The sequence below is a fragment of the Apium graveolens genome, chromosome 7, assembly GCF_009905375.1.
Source record: "Apium graveolens cultivar Ventura chromosome 7, ASM990537v1, whole genome shotgun sequence".
NCBI lineage: Eukaryota > Viridiplantae > Streptophyta > Magnoliopsida > Apiales > Apiaceae > Apium > Apium graveolens.
In genome coordinates, this window is record NC_133653.1 from 257,163,805 (window position 1) to 257,184,330 (window position 20,526).

Genomic DNA, 20,526 nt, shown 5'->3' on the forward strand with positions numbered 1-20,526 from the left:
ACCAAAAAATTACACTACTGTTATTAAAGGCAAAACTGTAAACTAGTTTGTGGTCTCTTTTAGCACAAGCAGTTAGGGATTTTGGAAAACAGAATCAATAATTATCATGTACAAACTGATAGTTTCAAAAGAAGCAGTAGATGGGAAGAAGTCAGGAATATAAAAACACTCCTTTTCACTATTGGATCGACGATGCCTTAATATAGTTGTACTTCTCTATGAAACAATATACATATATCAAGCCAACACATTGGTTCTTTCAATAAGCAGACTATATTTATTTTGTACAAATACCCAATTCAAAACTTTAAGTAATAAACCATAGTGCTAACTCCCTAGCATACAACAGTTTATCAACATTTAAGATACGTTTTCAGCGAATGAATTGCTCGAGGCTAGAGCAACAAAAAATTTCATAACTACTAATCTCCTAGCTGAGAAACAAAATGTGAGCATGGTACCTTGTTCCTTTTTGTCCGCACAAGAAAATTCCAGCCATGTCATGAAGATGGTTTATATCGTGTTTGCTGATCAGCCGATTGGTCTGAAGTTACTAAAGTGCGTAACTACCCAGACATTTCAGATTCCTTAGCTAAAGTCCCAGAGGACGCAGAGGGATGGCATGACAAGCTGACCCTTCCCATCAATGTTGTGCTGATAATAATTTTCAGGGAATAAAGGCTAGAACTGTAAAGCAGGGAAATCAGAATAGGCGAGCTAGGAGGAGCCATGTCAGCTTCCCGAGATCTTACTCTCTATTTATGCACTGCAAGCCGCTCCAAAAGAAGAAAAAATGATAACAAAATTGGAGAATTGAAGATAACTTGAGCAAATTATATGCTAATATCAGTAAAAAAATAAAAAAAAAATCTCTTAATTACTAAATCTCATAGCATTGCTGTTGTAAAGACCAGAACTTAAACTAGACATACAAAAAACATAATAGTATAAACATAATTTCAAATATATAAATTAGCAAAAAAATACTTATCTTTGAAACAGTAAAGCTACACAACTTGACATAGAAACAGAGTAGGAGTAGGACAGGTGAGGGCGAGCTTTTGATTCAAATTATTAGATTGGGAATAGATATACCCTAACTAACTAATTTTGATCCTAAATTTCTATAACATTTTAAAGTACAGATTATCTTTAACCAGTGACTGAATTTGTAATTAACTAGTATGGATTCTAAGTACGGAACATAACATCTTAATCGTCTTTAACCAAAACATGAAATCTTCAAGTTTTGTTTTAAATTTCATGCTCGCTTGATTAGATTCTAGTTCGCAAATATTCCAGTATGATTGAAATTTTAGTAATAATTTTATTATAATTGAAGTTATTGTGATTTATGATAATAGTATACAACTGAATATTTATTGAACATATAACAGAAGACATCTATTAAAAAAATCATTCCAAAAAGAAGAAAATGAAAATGAAAGGGGAGCATTCAAACATAATAAAATTCACACGTCTTTACTCTTCAAACAATTTGATGATGCAACTGATGAACAGGAGCATTCAGAACACTTCATCCAGGAAAGTTGTCTGAACAAAACATCACAACCATAACATATTATCAAGCAAACCAAAACAACCCACTACGAACAATCAGAATTCACGAAATACATGAATCATTTGCCTCATCCCGGTCTCCATCAAGAATTCACATCCACTAAGAAAGCTTCCGACTTTATAAATAATTGAATTATTTCAATCAATATCAAGAAAAACCAAACTCTCCACAAAAGGAGTAATGTGAAAAGGCGGTGCTACAATTTTTTCAGTATAGGAAAAATCATTCCAATGATACCATGATTCAACAAACTCATTTTCTTCAAGGCTATCAAGACTATAAGAAATAAGTTTATGAAAATCGTAAGGTACTGGTCTATTTTTAAACACTAGACCCAATTGGGTAACTAATGGTTCACCATTGTTCCTTAACCCCAAGACTCCAGGCTTAACAGATTTTTTTGTGCAAACACTCATCTTCTTCTCCCAAGAATATTCATTTATCGGATCGCCTTTCAATACCCCCATGTCGAAACAATTTTCATAGTTATCAACAAAGTAAGCAAGAGACTGGCCAAATGGATGAATAACACGATTATCACCAATTTCACGCGATATCCATTCAGGCAACATAATTTCACGCAGTATTTCAGTCTTTGTATCGAAGCACATAGCTATATGAGTATAGCCTCTAAGCCCTAACCAAAATGCTGCACCATTAACGAAAACTGTGTCATGCATATTACTTAAATGCATATGACATTTATCTTGATTCTTTTTCTTCCAAGAATTAGTGTTAAGACTATAAACACCAATAATGACTGAGTGGTGGTTATCAGGCAAATGAGGTTTATAAATATGTACCACAAAATAATCATTAACTTCAGGAACAAATCCAAAAGCCAGAGCCTCCCATGAATCCACCATGTCATGTAGTCTTGAGGGAAGAGGTGAATCTGGAAGAGTTTTATATTTTTGAATAAGAGGATTCCAAAGATATATATTGCGATTATATCCTTCATCATCACCATGATGAACTACATTTGACGCGCAGATTAAACCATATGATACTGCATACCAGACATAGGCATAATATAGAGATGGATCGTGAAGATTAGGAATGATATCTCTAACTGTGCAGTATTCTTGACAATTTACATCATCGAAACGAACTGATAATTCATGGGTATGATTCTGTCGGAAAAACAGCAATTTAAGATGATTATGGGTGGTAACTTTCTGACGATTAAAGTGGAGAGTGATAAACAAGGGAGTTTTAATAAGATTATACCATGACTTTTGCACGCATATGCACCGCAATATATATTTGACTGGTAGTCTTATAAACATTTCTGTTAAGACTTCTTCAGGTAAATTGTCTATCGAAGTGTAACTTGGTTTCATCTTCAAATCCATATATGTTTCCATCTGCACAAAAAATAAGTAAGTGCATATATACAAATGAATATAAATACAGTTAATAAGTTGCCCAAGGGAGAAACCAATACATATAATTACGTATTTCATGCAAGCTTAAACTTCCCGCTTCAATTACACTTAAAATCAGTAATGCTAAAGCTCATAAAAAAAACCCGGTAATGCTGAAACTGAATAGTTTTTCAGTTAAGTAGAATGCAGAACTACTGAAATTATAAGAAAATGCTTAGTTTACAAAATTGTGTAAAACATTTTGTACATAATGTCATTTGATGGGTTTTGATTGGAATCGGCCCCTTGAATTCACACCAACAAGTCCAATTAAAACATCCTACATCAATTGTCATGTCATTCTGTACAATTTTTTTGTACAAAATTATGTACAACTAGCACTAATCGAAATTATAAGTACCACGCAATGTCCATAAAGCTGATGATCAGTAAGCATATATAACATATATAAATAGAATCGACCTCGTGACATCTAATTAACACTCGTAGATGCTCATCGTATTGAACCAGGCTTCCTCTTGGCAACCATTAATACGAACAATTACAATTGTATCATCTAACTGCTAAGGTAAATTACGAGGTACAATGACATCGTATAACGTTCTCTAATCTCCCCAGATCCTTTAAAGTTTCTTTATTACGAAAGTAATCGTAATTGTATGTTAAGACAGTCTAACTTAAATCGAAACTCCAATAAAATTAACAAGTAAATTGACATCATTGTAAAATCATTAGCAATAACAGCCTAGGATTCATATACACAAAAGATTTTTATATTCAAACAGACTTATTTATAAACCATGGAATTGCAAAAACAACGCATAAATTAATGAAGCAAGCTAAATTAACACACTGATTAAATAGAGAAGTACCTTGTACAAGGAACTTAATGTCTAGGAACGTGAAACTAGAATAGGGTTTCTTCGATAACGCTTTTTATGACACTTTCGTAACACTCTTTTCATGTAACTGGGTCTCGGGGAAGTGCTTTTTAAAGTCGAATCAAGAAAATTCAAATTTGGTGCTGATTAACCTAAATTTTCCTGCAAATCCGATCCAAATTTGGATGTTTCAAATTTCAATACAAATTGCGATTTTGTTATTTTGAATGTATTTAGCTTATCATATTATAGGTTAACTAGTTTACTCAGCCGCTTTTAGCAGCAGCTTTTAAAATAATTTTTCGTCTTAATTTTGTTTTCAAATCTAATCTTGTGATTTGGAAATTATGAATAATAAACTAAAAAGTTTGAAAAATTATTTTCTTTTTAAATATTTTATTCCAATGAGTCGCTCTCTCATTATTCACAAATTATCATAAAATCTATTATCTATCTATTATATATATAATACAACAACATGAAGGTTTAATGAGCAATTTAATTAATATGACGATTATGCCCCTACATTAATATCAATATAATATTTATTTCACCTTATCATTCATTTATTAAGGATTACTAAATGTTTTATATTTAATATATGCATTTATACATACATGCATACATACATACATACAGACATGCATACATACATACATACATACACACATACATATATACACACATATATACATACATACATACATACATACATACATACATACACACACACACACATACATACATACATATATACATACATTCATATATACATAAATGCATGTATGGATGCATACATAAATGCATGTATGGATGCATACATACATACATACATACATATATACATACATTCATACATGCACACATATATACATACATACATACATACATACATACATACACACACACATACATACATACATACATACATACATACATATATACATACATTCATACATACATAAATGCATGTATGGATGCATACATAAATGCATGTATGGATGCATACATGCATACATACATACATATATACATATGTACATGCATGTATACATACATACATACATGCATGCATACACACATACATATATACAAAGACAGGCATACACACACATATACACATACACAAATACATACATACATACTCATATATTTTTATTTGTCATCAATTTAACATCGTTCTCCAACACAATGAAATGACCAAATATTATATAAAATTATATGAAATAAAAAATAAAATAAACTATTTATACACATATGTACAATTTATACTTCACTATTAATGATTATGTGACATATATCATATACTCCCACCGTCCCGTAGGTTGTTAATATCGTTAGGGGGGTTTGTTGAGCAAATTAATTCATATGACAATTAAACACCTTTATTAATATCTATCTAAAATTTAATTTACCTTATCAATAATTTATTAAAGAATTTCAATTGTTTTATAATTACAATGTGCATACATACACATATACAATAAATATAGACATGTATATAAATTAATACAGGGACATACACACGCATACATACTCGTATATTCTTATTTGTCATCAATTTAAACTCGTCCTCCAACATAATTATATGGTCAAATATTATATTAAATTCAATGAAATAAAAAATAAAATAAACTATTTATACATATACGTACGATTTATACGTCATTATTAATCATTCTATGACATATATCATATACTCCCACCTTCCTATAGGTTGTTAACATCGTTGTTAGACACAAAGATTAAAAATGGAATTATGTTCAAGAAAAATTAAGAAAACGAGGGCAAAAATTTGGAGCCATTATAAAGATAATATGTTATTTTAGGAAATGTTAACAATCTTTTGGAACATCTCAAAATAGAAACTTATTGGGTAGGAGAGTATCATATGTCATTCAGTGAGTAAACCTACAGTACTGACGTCAATTGCCTATACAGTATGACACATCAATCACATTTTTAACACATAAACACATTAAATAATTAAAAAATAAATTAATATTTTTTTTATATTTAGAGTGATTGATATAATCACTTGTATCTTTTTTAAGCATTAACATATTACAAATACCATTTAGTTATGAAGTGACAAAAAATGTAAACTAACATCATTTATTACTTCATGCGAATGCACCATGACAAACATATCTTAATCACTCGTGCTCATATGCATAAACAAATAAATTATTTATCCATCAGGTAACAACATAAATATATCATCACCAATTACAGCGAAAACTGTTTCAATTAGCACAATTTAGAGTATACCTGTGCATTGCACGAGGTATAGAGATAGTTTTATTTAAATTGTTAAAATATTATTGTGGTGTTAAGTGAATTGTTATGAGATGCCTACATCGGGTACTAAATGTTGGCATCACATAAATTAAAGTGTCAACTTTATTTGTGCTATCAATGATTATATATATAGACACACACACACACTCCCTCAATTCTTTACATTCAGAAGAAAGTGTCCGGTACGCATTTTGAGGTGCATATAAAGTATAGTTTCATAACTTTTTAAAAAAATATATTTTTTTCAATAAAAATTTAAATATTTAGTTTTTATTTAAAATCGTAAAATTAGGTTACGGAACTAACATTTATATAAAGTTTAAAATATGTGTCGGACACTATCTTCGGAATGTAAAAAAATGAGGGAGGGGGACGGAGGAACAATTATTATTTTTGTTAAATTTTTCAAGTTAATTTTTTGGCGTGTATTTATGTGAGCTGAGGGTAAAAGAGAGGTCTTTGAGAGCTCGTTTTCCCGAAAATGTATTGAAGGTGTGGTTATGTAGTCTTGCGCATATTGTTGGTAGGAGAATTGTCGTTAAACTTAGTGTGTGCTTTGGGATCCCTGTCCCTGCATTCGACGGGTTGTCCTTGTCGGGAAACTTTGGGGTTATCTCGCACTTTGCACTTATACGCTTGAGATCAATCATCATGTAATCTGGTGGATTATCCTCATCGCGGGGTCGAGGATGCGCTTGAGCATTTGCGGTAAGTCATGGTTTTACATGCAATTATGATCGACGAAGTTAGTGGTAGCGGAGAGGATATCCATCGGCCGGGGAGTTTCCTTATTCGTGAAGTTATGAAGTTGTATTTGAGCCTTGGGCCATTGTGACTAGGCCGCATCGCTAGAAACTCCTAAAAAAATATATGTTCGAGTTATAATAGAATTTCGACAACTCCTATTGGGCCTCGGAATGGGAAGCCAAGTCCATATTTGTAACGATTGGGATTTTCGTAAATTATATTATGTGAATAAAATATAAATTATGTGCATTATGTGCAAATTATGTGAATTAGTGGAGAAATATTTAAAATGAATTATTCCAGTTTGACGAGTCAGTACAAGACTTAAGATATGAAGTGTGATTAATAACCAAGTTAAAGTGTCAGCTGGGTCGTCAGATGAGACGTGACCCGTAAAGGCTGCTTAAATAAAAAGTGGAATTGATACGATGATTAAGAGCGAAATTCAAATGAAGTATGTGGAAAATATGAGATGAAAAAGGTTGTATGTGTTTATATGATTAATTGACTAAGGGTATGTGAAATTGAATTATTATTTGAATTATCGATTTGTTGATAAATGCGAAGAATACTTATAAGTAAAGTTTAAATGAGAAAAATGGCAGATATGAGTTTTGATTGAATGAGATATATTAATACATATTATTTGACCTTTATATGTGCAAAATTGTGATTGGGGAATGTTTGAATATTTTTAAATGATTTATTTTACAAGAAATAAGGGTTATTTGATCTTTAAGTAATTTTATAAAATATTCAGAGTATGTTCAAGTTATAAAACTTGCTCTATTATCTCTAAAATAGTCCTAAAGACTTTTTAAAAATAAGAGTTGAATTTATTTTAAGTTTTTGGTATTTAAAAGTGTTTTTATGAAAGTTGTTTCTATTTTGTGCGTTATCTTACAAATATTGCGAGAAATGAACCGCAAGCTCAAACATTATTTTAAAAATACCAGGGGATAGAGATTTTCATAAAAAAAAAATTATAAACCCATTAGGACACCCCCTCCCTTCCTTTTTCTTCCAACTCTTCGTCTCTCTTTTCTCTCGACTCTCTCTCTAACCTCTCTCTCTCTCTCTCTCTCTCTCTCTCTCTCTCTCCGAGATTACACACTCATTTCTTCATCAAATTTCAGTATGAGACCATGTATGTGTTTAATTTTTCCTCCTCTATAACTCTTTATAGTTGCATGCATATTTCTTTGAGTTTGATTCGAAACCCTAATTCCGGTTTGGTTCTGTTTTCCAAATTTGGATGGGATTGTGTGGTTTTGTGAGTGATTTGTGATGTTAAGCGTGTTTACATTAGTAAATAATCAAAATTGGTGGTTTTTAAAGGCTGGAAACCCCGATTAGGCACTGTGAGAAAACCGCCGCCACCAGTGGTGGACTATGATGTTATTACTGAGCTCTATATTTCCTAAATTCGATAATTGATGTTTGCATGTTGTGATGAGAGAATTTTTCATATTTTATTAATTTAAATTTTGTTCGGTTTTTGTGATTAGTTGATAAATATGAGATCTAAAACCTATTTATTAATAACCATTGAGGTACATGTGCGATTATTGGAATTTTTCAGATTTGATAAGATCGATTTCGTGAATTGGGAATCTAATTTTGGTTTGTGATTCAACTGTTAGGCGATTAATAATACTGCATGTAAAAGGTGTTTTAAAAAATTCAGAAGTGGATATGTGCTTATGATTGATTGATATGGTTATAAGGGAAGCTTGTACATATGAATACTTAATTTCAATTTTTTTGTATAAATACAATGTTAAGAAATCCTCTATAATTGACAATATGGATTGCTTAAAAATTACATGTATTATGATACTAGAAGGATACTAATTGGGATTACGTGACTCATAATAAGTACATGATTATACATGTTATATGTGAACAAGATGTGCTTGTGTGATTACTTGGATTATAGTAAGTTAATAAAAGTTTGAGAATAAGAAGATAAAAGTGTGAATTTGTTATTAATAAAGGTGACAATGTGCTATTTGACTTCGTGATGTCTGATTATAAGTCTATATGTAAGTTGTTGAGTGGCATTTATGATACTTTATTATGCTCTAATTAGCTTTGAATTGATGTATTTGTATTCAAGTTGTTAAGTGTTTTAATGTGTTTTCTAGTGTTTTTGCATTTCAGGTATTATCTAGGTAATTAGGTGAATTAGCATTGTTTTGGTGCTAATTTGGTGTCAAGGTGGTGTTGGAATAAAAGCTCGTGGAAAGCCGGCTCGAAGCAGCAATGAAAAAGATGAAATCTGAGTTTTTCCCAGAAGGACGGCGCGCCCGCGCTGTGATAGCGCGCGGCCGCGCCGGTGCGAAAGTTTTGAATCCTGATTCTAATGCAATTCTAATTGGGAGACTTCCAGATTGATTAGGGCTGCTATATATATTCAAATAAGAATATTTTCATAGAAGAGACATACCAGAGCGTAAGGAGAGCCGTAAGAAGACCATTTTAGCATGGATTCAATGAAGATGAATAAAATCTTGTTTTTACTTGTGAATCTTTGTTCTAAGTTGTAACTTGGATGCTAGTTTTCTTACTTGTGAACCTTTAATCTTGTTTCATACTTGGTTTTGTTATTTAAGTATAAAGACTATGTTTATTATACCATGCTTTCATCGGAACCCACGTTGATGATGAGTCTGATTATGGGCTAATCGTTATCGTGGTGTTCTAGCGGATTTATTTATGGATTTCTTTAGTTAAAATTTTTTATATGCCTTAGTGTGTGGTGATTGAATGATAACCTAGTATTGGTTGTGCTTATTCTTCTTATAAGAGTCACAAACTTGTAAGATAGCGTGTTAATTCTTAATGAAGCGACAATGAATTTAAGGATTTAGAACTTGCCATGCTAGTATAGGTTCATGTGTTATTGTTATGCATGATTCGTAGGTAATTTTACCCATCTTACTTGCCCTGTGTATTCATGATAGATAACTTGTGCTTAAAACCGTTATGTTGTCAAATTCTATAGACATATAGGGTCTCAATATTTTTGGTGTCTATTCAGCTTCTATCTTTTTATGGATGTCTGGTAGTATGTAATTCGTGCAATGAAAGTTGGCGTTTAGCAGTTTCGTGTTATCTGTTTAGTGTCATCACCATTGCATGCTAAGGTTAAGAACAATAAGGCTATTGAATGAAGATAGACATTAGTTATAATCATTAGTTTAATTCGTAGTATAAACAACCCAAATTGTTATCGTCTTAGCATTGGATAATAACCATATCATCGGTGAATAGGTGCATAAATTACATAGTTAACCAACACCAGTCTCTTTGGGAACGAACTAGAAAAGATTCTATATTACTTGCTAACGTTTATACTTGCGTGAATTATTAGCGCATGTTTAGCCCTAACAAGTTTTTGGCGCCGCTGCCGGGGACTGCAGTGTTAACTTTTAGTTTATGTGTTTATCATCAGTGATCGTTAAAGTTCATTGACTCGGACATTGTTACTTACATACATTTTTTTCTTGTTGTATTTCAGGTAATTTAGAGATCGTTTATGTAAACACGTTCGCGAGTTCATAGGAGAATTCTGGAAAAAGACGAGGAAGAAGTTGTAGGGGATCGTAGGGAAGATTTTGAGGACGAAGAGAAAGTAGCTGAAGAAGAGAAAATTGAAGAACCGCCTTTATTAGAGATGGCGGATCAAGCAGATAATTTTAAGGCTTTAATAAAAAATTCTAAGCCTAAGATCAATGACATATAGTCAAGCATCATTAGGCCAACCATCAAGGCTAACACTTTTGAGATCAAGTCAAGCACGATCCAGATGATACATAACTCAGTTCAGTTTTGGGGTAATCCTATTGAGGACCCAAACATGCACATCAGGGATTTCATCGAGATCTGTGACACTTTCAAGTTCAACGATATGTCTGAAGATGCTATCAAGCTGCAACTGTTCTCATTGTCTCTGAGGGACAAAGCGAAGTGTTGGTTACATTCTCTACCACCAGGGTACATCACCAATTGGGAGGATCTTGCTCAAAAGTTTCTCACTAAATTCTTTCCTATGGCGAAGACTGCTGCAATCAGGAATGCTCTTACTTAGTTTGCTCAGCAAACTGGTGAATCTCTGTGTGAGGCTTGGGATCGATATAAGGAGATGTTAAGGAAGTGCCCACACCACAGCATGCATGATTGGATGATTATAAATTGTTTCTACAATGGTCTAGGTGCACACTCGAGACCTATGCTTGATGTAGCATCTGGTGGACCCTATGGGCTAAAAGATACAATGAAGCTTATGAGTTGATTGAGCTAATGGCAACCAATGAATACCAAAATCCTACGCAAAGAATGTTGCAAGAAAAGGTAGCAGAAATTCTGGAAGTGGATTAAGCTACTGCTATAACTACTCAACTTCAAGCTTTAACGATGAAGTGGACTCTTTGGCTATGTTAGATATATTTGTGATGTCATGTCTAATAATGATTTGTGTTTAGTTTTCAGATCTTAACTAACAGGACAAATCAGGACTTAACTGGAAATCAGTACTTATACTGAAGTCATGACTTAAGATATCAGAACTTAAGTTGTCAGGACTTAAGTTATCAGAAGATATTTATCAGAAGATAATATCAGGACTTAAGGAGACTTTCAGATAAGGAAGGCAGCTGATTGAAAGGAAAGAAGATCGAGACTAAAATAAGAAGAGATATGCATGAAGAAGAATTCTATGAAGAATAGAATACTTGGAAGAAAAGATAACTAGTTGATATATATTAGGATGCTGAATCATATTCGATATCAATTAGAAGATTATCTTGTAACTGTGTGTCTATATAAACACAGCATAGGGTTTACACTATATGTATTATCTTATTCGAGAATATTATTCATTGTAACCCCAGCAGCTCTCGTGATAATTTGTTCATCACTGAGAGAAAATAGTTCTTTATAACAGAGTTTATTGTGTTGAATAAAATCTGTGTTCTGTTACTTGAGTTCTTATATTCGATTTGATTGTAGTAAACACTGTATTCAACCCCCTTCTACAATGTGTGTGACCTGACAAGTGGTATCAGAGCAATCTGTTAACATACATACAGTAAAGATCCAAAAACAATCATGTCTGAAGAAACACAAACTCCAACCAAGCCCACCAAAACTGAAGAAACTCTAAAGACTCAAATCCATAATCGATATGAGACTATTAGGGTTCCCATACTGAAACCTTCTGAGTATCCCATATGGAAGGTGAGGATGTCTATGTTTCTGGAAGCTACAGATCCAGAATACCTTGACAGAATTAATGAAGGACCACATAAGCCAACCAAGCTCTCCGTTGTAGTTGCAGATCAGCCAGCACAGACTGTACCAAAGGAGAAAAGTGAATATACAGCTAAAGATATCTCATCTATTGCCAAAGATGCAAAGGTAAGACATTTGTTGCATAGTGCCATTGATAATGTCATGTCAAACAGGGTAATTAACTGCAAGACTGCAAAAGAGATATGGGATGCCTTGGAGACAAAATGTCAGGGAACTGATTCAATGAAGAAGAACATGAAGATTATACTCACTCAAGAGTATGAGCACTTTGACTCAAAACCTGATGAGTCATTAACTGGTTTATATGATAGATTTGTCAAACTCTTGAATGATCTGTCACTGGTGGAAAAGGAATATGATCTTGAAGATACTAATCTTAAATTCCTTTTAGCTCTTCCTGAAAGTTGGGACTTGAAGGCAACTACTATAAGAGACAACTATGCTCTTGATGAAATTTATGGTATGCTCAAAACTCATGAACTTGAGATGGATCAAAGAAGCAAGAGGCATGGGAGAAAGTCAAGGACAGTTGCTCTTAAGGCTGAGGAGAAATCCCCTAAAGTGGTTGTCTCAAAGAAAGGCAAAGGAAAGGCTCTCATCACAAAGTCTGATACTGAGTCATCAAGTTCTGACAGTGATGAGGATTCAGAAACTGAAAGTCTATCTGAGATGGATGCTGATGAAGAGATGATGAAATTGTGTGCTCTTATGGTGAAGGGTATCGCAAAGATAGCTTACAGGAAATTCAGAAGGGGAAAGAAGTTTTCCAGGAAAAGTGAAAGTTCTGATAAGAAGGGATTCAGAAAATCTGAAGGCAAAGCTGGAAAGTCTGACAGAGGAGATTACTCAAATGTTAAATGCTACAATTATGGTGAGAAAGGACACATATCTCCTGACTGCAAGAAAGGAAAAGGTGACAAAGGTAAGGCACTTGTCACAAAGAAGAAAAGCTGGACAGACAATTCAGATTCTGAAAGTGAGGTGAACTATGCTTTGATGGCAAATGCTGATAGCAGTTCTGAAGCTGCTGAGTTAAAGGTAGTTCAAACAACTTATGCTTTTCATGCTGATGATATTACTGAGTTGAGAAGATATCTTAAAACCATGTTCATTAGTTATAGAGATCAAACTTTAACATGTGAAAGGTTAACTTCTGAAAATTTGGCTTGTAAGAAAAGGAATGACTATTTAGAAAAGGAGTTAGTTATGTTTCATCAAACTCAGAAAGAAAGATATGATGCTTTTTATGTTAGAGATGAAGTGTTAAAATTAAATCAATCTCTAAAAACTGAGTTGGAAAAGGAAAGAGAGATTATCAGGACTTGGACTAACTCTGGCAGAACAACTCAGAATTTGTTAAGTAGTGGAAACTGGAAAGAGGGCTTAGATTATGGAGATGATAAGAATAATAAAGGAACTGTAGAAATTGAGCCTATAATTATTAAATAAAAGTCAAAGGTAAATCATGTTAAGTTTATAGCCGTAAAGTCTGATATTGATAAATCAGAAGTTAAAGAGAAATTAACTTCTGACAAACCAAAAAAGGATAAGCCAACTGAAGTTAACATAGGCTTAATGACAAAGAAGCAGCTTAAGCATAAGCTGAAAGATGTTAAGAATGTAAACAAGGTAAAGTCACCTAGGAAAAATAGGAATGGATAGGAAGGTGTGAATAAAAGCAATGATTATAAGCCTGTTCCTAATGCTCCTAGAAAGAAATGTTATAACTGTGGAAATTCTAACCATCTGGCTTCTTTTTGCAGGAAGAATAAAAATATAAACTCCTTACCTTCAAAATCAGGAGTTAAGAGTCAGTCTGTTAGATATAGGCCACAAAATCCTTATTTTCATTGTGGTAGTTTATGGCATTCCATTTATACTTGTAAGGAATATCATAGTTTGTACTATGATTATTATAAAATAAAACCTTCTTTAAAGAAAGTTAGCATTATTTCTTCTAGTGTAAGTTCTGATGCAAAGTCTGATACTGTAAATTCTGATAAGAAAAATGTTAACATAAACTGTGATGTTAAATCCGCTGCAAATATTAACAAACTTAATAAGTCCAAAGGATCCAAGCAAGTCTGGGTCCTTAAAACTAATCATTAGTGGTCTTTGTGATTGCAGGGCAACAGGAAAAACATCCTAGTTATTTTATGTATTAGTCAATAATTAATGTAATATTTTTTCTATTTAATAATATAATTTTTTTAGAAAATTACAAAAAATAGATTGAAACAGTTTAAGAGCCGCCACCTCACCGCTCTCATCTTCTCCTTTACATAAGCATAGAATAATAATATAATGATATAATGATTTTAAAAAAATATTGAGAAAAATTATTTGTAAATACTTGCCTTTGTAGTATTTTATAGGATAAAAATTAAAAGAATAATATAAAGAAAATGTAATATAGTAAGTTGATATTAGGAAAAAAGGAGAAACGATATTTAAAAAGACTTTAAGAGAGCCGCCACCTAACTGCTTTCGTCTTCTCCTTTACATAAGCATAGAATAATAATATAGTGATATAATGATTTTTAAAATACTGAGAAAACTTATTTGTAAATAATTGCCTTTGTAATATTTTATAGGCTAAAAATTAAAAGAAAAATGTAATACAGTTAGTTGATATTTGGAGAAATAGGAGAAACGATATTTAAAAAGAATTTAATGAGAATATTTAGATGGTAAGTTGATTTAAATGGAAAGCAGAAATTTTAGAAGAATATTACGATTTTAAGTTGATTTCAAAAATCTTAATTAAAGTTTTTGTAAAAAATTTAGGAGAATATTACGAATAAGGAGAAAGAGGAGAATTGGTATTAAAAGGAAATTTAGGAGAATATCAATACGGTAAGTTAATTTAAATGGAAAGTAGAAGTTCTAGGAGAATATTATGATGATAAGTTGATTTCAAAAATTTTAATTAAATATTTTACAGAAATTTTAGGAGAATATTATATACGGTGATAGTATATTTAGAAGAATATAAGATAATTATAATTTTTGATATTTATTAACTCAAAAAATTGAGAAAATTAGAAAAATAGAATGAGACGATCTGAGATGCGCCACCTAAACGTCCGCGCCTTATCCTTTATAAGTATATTGATGATTGATTGATGATTTATAATTTTTCTTTATTATTAAATTGAGCAACATGTCTTTGTCAAAAAAAACAAGCATATAGGGGAAAATATTCTAATTAAAAAAATTAGTATGTGTTAATGTTTTTCTATTTTATAATTAATGAAATAATCATATTTTTCGTTAATCAAGTATACAACTTTAATGCATATATAATATTTTTTTAAAATTTATTTATTAGATTCGATGTAAATAGTTAATTAATATTATTTGATTATTTGATTCGTCTCTCTCTCTCTCCCTATCACAGAAACCCTAATTCGTTTCTCTCAAATATCAGGCAAACAAACACTGCTTGATTAATTTTAATCATGAATTTACATTCCTTCTTAATGTTCTATCGATTCATATCAAAATCTCAGCTTTTCTTTTCCCCAAATTACCAAATCGACAAATCATAAAATCGCCTCATTATTTCTTTGACCTTTTTCTCGATTTCAAACCTCAAATCCTTGATTTGAAACTTCACTCGGCAGTCTCCACTCAACGACAGCGATTCAAACTCTCAGGTAATGGTTTCAGGTAGACCCGATGATTTTTCACACGACACGAAATGACACGAAAATTTTGTGTTTATTTTTGAATTTAAGGTACACGACACGAAAATACACGAATACGAAAGTATACGATAAATATTTCGTGTCGTGTTTGTGTTTACCTCTCGGGTACACGACACGACATGAGGTACATGATATAAATAAATAAATAATATATATTAATATATTTTAAAATTTATTTCTGAAACATAAATTTTATACACAAAATATAAATCACTAAAAATCACTTTCACACTATAAATCAGTTTTACACTATAAAATTTACGGGCTGGGTTGGGGACTTGGGGCTTGGGTTGTTGTTGGGCTTATTTTAGTGGATAGATAGAGACTAGAGAGTAGAGAGATTCCCGATTTTTCAAACATAAATTAGAAAACATACATACAAAATTTTAGGGTTTTGACCTGTTTGAGAGCCGCAGTCTGTCTATGGAAGAAGATGAACCAATATCTAATGATCCGGTAATTTTTCGCAACATTCATTCTTTAATTATATTTAGTTCTTTAATTATATAATCATTTTTTTCCAGTGTATACCCTCTAACTAGTTGCTTTTACTCAACCTTCGAATCTTGTATTCCTTAGCATTTATAGTCAATTTTTATAAATAAATTTGTTTCTTTATACAACAATATGAATCGTTAAGTGATGATGCGGCAGACCGGATGGAGAATGAAGAAACCGGACTAAAAACGGAAAGTTCCTTGAAACCCAAGAAAGAGAAGGGCGTTAAATGAAAATGGTCAAAAGCCTGAGATACATTTGACCTCTTTAAAGGTGTTAGAGATAAGCCAGATATAGCCAAGTGCAAGAAGTGCGATTATACAGTCACTTACAACTCAGCAACCGGGACTGGAAATTTGTTGAAGCATCAAAAAATCTGCATGAATTTAATGTTGAATTTGTATCTGCAGTGCCTGAAGAGATGAGATATGCTGCTGAATCAAGAATTCAATATTGTGGAGCAGATTGTGAAATTTGGTGTTGTTCTTGAGCTATGTAATTCACAGGATCTATCTTTATTTATGTTTAACCAAAATTTGAACATGATTTGAAAATTTTCAAAATTTCATGTACTGAATTTGTGTTATCGTGTACCAGTTCGTGTTTATTTCGTTTACATTTTGTTTTTTCATTTTTGCGTGTACCATTTCGTATCGTTTCGTTGTCGTGTACATGGAAAGTACACAAAAAATTTCGTGTACTATAATTCGTGTCGTGTTTACCCATTTTGAACTCGTGTCGTGTTTGTGTTTGCAAAATATGTACATGATTTCATTTCGTGTCGTATTCGTGTCTACTACCCAAAAACACGAAACACGAAAGTACACGACAGGATTATACACGACACAAATGATTTGCCAGGTCTAGTTTCAGGCAGGCAATGGCGGTTCCAGGAATTATAGATGAAGGACAATCTCATGGTGGAATCAGCAGGTCCAAACAGTGGTAACTCGGTGGCGACTCAGTGTGTCAACTCAGCGGGTCAAGCGAGTCAAACTGGATTTTGAGTTGGGATGTATTTTTATTTTCTTTGTCGATAAGTCTCATGTGAATACAATCATGGGCTCAAGTATTGCTTTTCATTCTCTCAATAATATATGTATATATATATATTTGACACTATATATTTATTGCACCAAGTCGGGGGTCTTCACATAAACAGCCTCCCGCTCTTCAGAGTAGGGCATAGTTTGCATACATCTTACCCCTCCAAACACTTCTCTAAGCGATATATACTGTGTATGGTTGATTGATTGATTGAATGTAAATAGTTAATCATGTTTAAATATTAAATTAAATAATAAAGAATTGATATAATATTTACGTATTATAATATGAAAAAGGTTAATTACAGTTATAGTTGGCAAAAATTTAGATCAGAGTTTGGATTAGGTATAAATCCAAATTTAAAACCCAAAAAGTTTATTTCTGTTCAGCCAGCCCGCAAGCTTCCTATTCATTCAGCCCGAAAATTGAAATGTCTGGATTTAAAAATGATCAGATAAAAGCTCATTTCGGCCCAGATATAAAGCGGGCTTTTCATAAAGCCGTATTAAAAATATAATTTTTATATAAAATTTAAAAGTATACACTATTTTGGCAAGTTTTTAAAAATTGTATTATACAATTAGAGAATGATTAAGATATATTTGGTTAGTTTGTCGATTTAGTATATTAAATAACAATAGTTATAATTTTAGCTTATTAAACGAGAACAATTTATTTTCTTATATAAGCTTGACATTGTATAAACTTTGAAAAAAACTATAATGCAACGAAAATAAATTAAATTTACACTTGTGCAACCTGATAACTCAGATCATTTCCTGGGATCCTCTCTTCCTCCTATCCGGACACTGGCCCCGTTTGTGCAAGAACATGATTATGTGAGGTTTTAGCTGAGAGTAGGGTTCCTGTAGAACAGAACTGGAGGGGGTGGTGTCCCCGCGACACCTCTGGTGTGAGAATGGGATAGGGTTTTAGAGAAGATGGGTAGAATAAGAATTACTTAAATAAATGTCGTGTGTGTATGTGTGTGGGAGAATATAAGAAGTAACCTCCAAAATGCCTTTTTGGAGGCCTTTTATAGGCCTTCAATTAGTGTTTGGGGGCTTGTAACTTAAATCAGGGTCGTTGAAATGTTCAGGGTCTTTGGGCACATGAATGTCTGTGATAGGAGCACATGTACATGTGCTCTTCCTGGAATCCGGACCGTTGGAACCTTCTGGATCCAGGGTACCCGGACGCCCTCGATGTGGGCACGTGTCCAGGTATCCCCTATTGTTGGAGCGTGCCGGGGAGTGCTCGACGTGTGCCACATGTGTGTGTCACATAATTCAATAGTATTCCTCGTACTCATAAACTAATGATTGGGAGGAATATTCTGATGTGACAAAACCACCTGGGGTCCAGTGCCACCTGGATCAGGTGCTTGGGCCCTGGGCTCATTTTCTTATGTTTTCCTAGGGTGATCCCGGGTCGGTGTTATTATGCCCTATCATTTGCCTCCCACTTCCCTATGCGGGTTTCCTGGATGATGGAGTAGCAATTAATTAAAGTAAGTTATTCTATTTGATTTGTATCCAGGGTTGGTTTCCTTTGAAGTACTTAGAAGAAATTTTTTAGGTTTTTCTTTGATTTGTATCCCCTTAACTATGGGGTCGAATAAAATATAGAAGTTCAGAGTTGATTTGGTTAGTCTCTTTGATTTGTATCCAAGATTGGTTTCCTTGGACTATTTAAAAGAAAATTTTGAGTTTTTCTTTGATTTGTAGCCCCTAACTCCGGGGTCTTGAATATCGGAGTTCAGAGTTGACTTGATTAGTCTCTTTTATTTTTATTCAAGGTTGGTTTCCTTGAATTACTTAGAAAAAAATTTGGATTTTTCTTTGATTTGTAACCTCCTAACTCCGAGGTCGTATGAACATAGGAGCTCGGAGTTGACTTGGTTAGTATTTTTGATTTGTATCCAAAGTTGGTTTTCTTGAATAAGTAAGAAGAAAGATTTGGGTTTTTCTTTGATTTATAGCCCCTACTCTGGGGTCTTACGAACACAGGAGTTCAGATTTGACTTGGTTAGTTACTTTGATTTGTGTCCAAGTTTGGTGGAAAGTTGTTTTTAGGATAAGTTTTTCGGAGAAAGGTAAAAAGATAAGGACGAGATGTCCTTGATTTGACTGGACTCTGAATAATGTTGGGATTCGAACAGATTCCACATATATGCATATGTTTATAAATATGTATATGTATATTTAAGTGTAAAAAACGTTTGCCTTTCCCCTGTTTTGTTCTCAAAACATGTGAAAAGTCAACAATACATAGTTGTAATGTTTTGAAAGCGGTGGTGAGTAACTGCAACAGTTTTATTTTTCCCAGGCAAATAGCCTTCTGCCACGTGGCTACCTTGTCTGGCTACACATTACACTTCCTTTCACCTTTTCAGTTTCTTTTTACCTCATTATAAATACTATTCCCTCCTCTTTCACTTTTCTTTTACGCAAAGAAAAGCCAATAACGAAAACTCCATTTTCTTTCCGAATTTTCAAGCTTTTCCATTAATTTTTGAGGTCGCTCCATTTGAAGCATTTACTTTATCTCATGATTTCTTGTAAGCCTCATCATCTTTTGTATTATCTTCATTTTGTATTTGCATTCCATTATTTTGCTTGAAGTCACATGACTGTTCTTCGTTTGTTCCGGTTTTGAATGTATTATCTCATATTTGTTTGATTGTGGAGATAGATAACGTTTGTGCTTATAATATAATGTTTGATTTGTGATAGAAATAGGTAGTTTTTGGTTAATTTGTATGCAAAAAATGGTTTTTTCTGGGTATTGGGTTTGATTCCAAGTTGGAGTTTTGATGTTCTTGGCTTCATGTTTCTTTGTATAATTGTATATATAGGTTGTAGATCTATGTTTTGGTGTTTCAATTTTGTAGAAAGTGTTTCTGGGTTTCTTTGTTTTTTTTAGTTTGGTTATGGCATTGACTCCGGAATTATAGTGTATGCAAGGTAGACGTTATAAATATTTTGTTAACCTTAGGTGAACAACTCGGAGTGTCCCCAGTTTATTGGTGGTATAGACTCTAGTTCTTTTTCTTC

General features: G+C 32.7%; 1 protein-coding gene and 1 non-coding gene across 3 annotated transcripts; both read right to left on the minus strand.

Annotated features, from left to right (window-relative positions):
• Nucleotides 1-1,451: 1,451 nt before the first annotated feature.
• On the minus strand, nt 1,452-4,043 carry LOC141672906 (F-box/kelch-repeat protein At3g06240-like). 2 transcript variants are annotated; one of them, XM_074479605.1, is made up of 3 exons: nt 3,843-4,043; nt 2,813-2,949; nt 1,452-2,715 (listed from the first exon to the last, which is right to left on the minus strand). In XM_074479605.1, the coding sequence occupies exons 2-3, from the start codon at nt 2,828-2,830 to the stop codon at nt 1,720-1,722; spliced, it is 1,014 nt and encodes a 337-aa protein (XP_074335706.1). In that variant the 5' UTR covers nt 2,831-2,949; nt 3,843-4,043; the 3' UTR covers nt 1,452-1,719. The 2 variants fall into 2 exon arrangements, with proteins under 2 accessions (XP_074335706.1, XP_074335705.1); XM_074479604.1 differs by having other exon boundaries at nt 1,452-2,949.
• A 6,925-nt stretch (nt 4,044-10,968) lies between these two features.
• LOC141676173 (small nucleolar RNA R71) lies at nt 10,969-11,075 on the minus strand. Its single transcript, XR_012556777.1, has one exon. It is a non-coding gene; the product is annotated as a small nucleolar RNA R71 (small nucleolar RNA).
• Between the last annotated feature and the right edge of the window lie 9,451 nt (nt 11,076-20,526).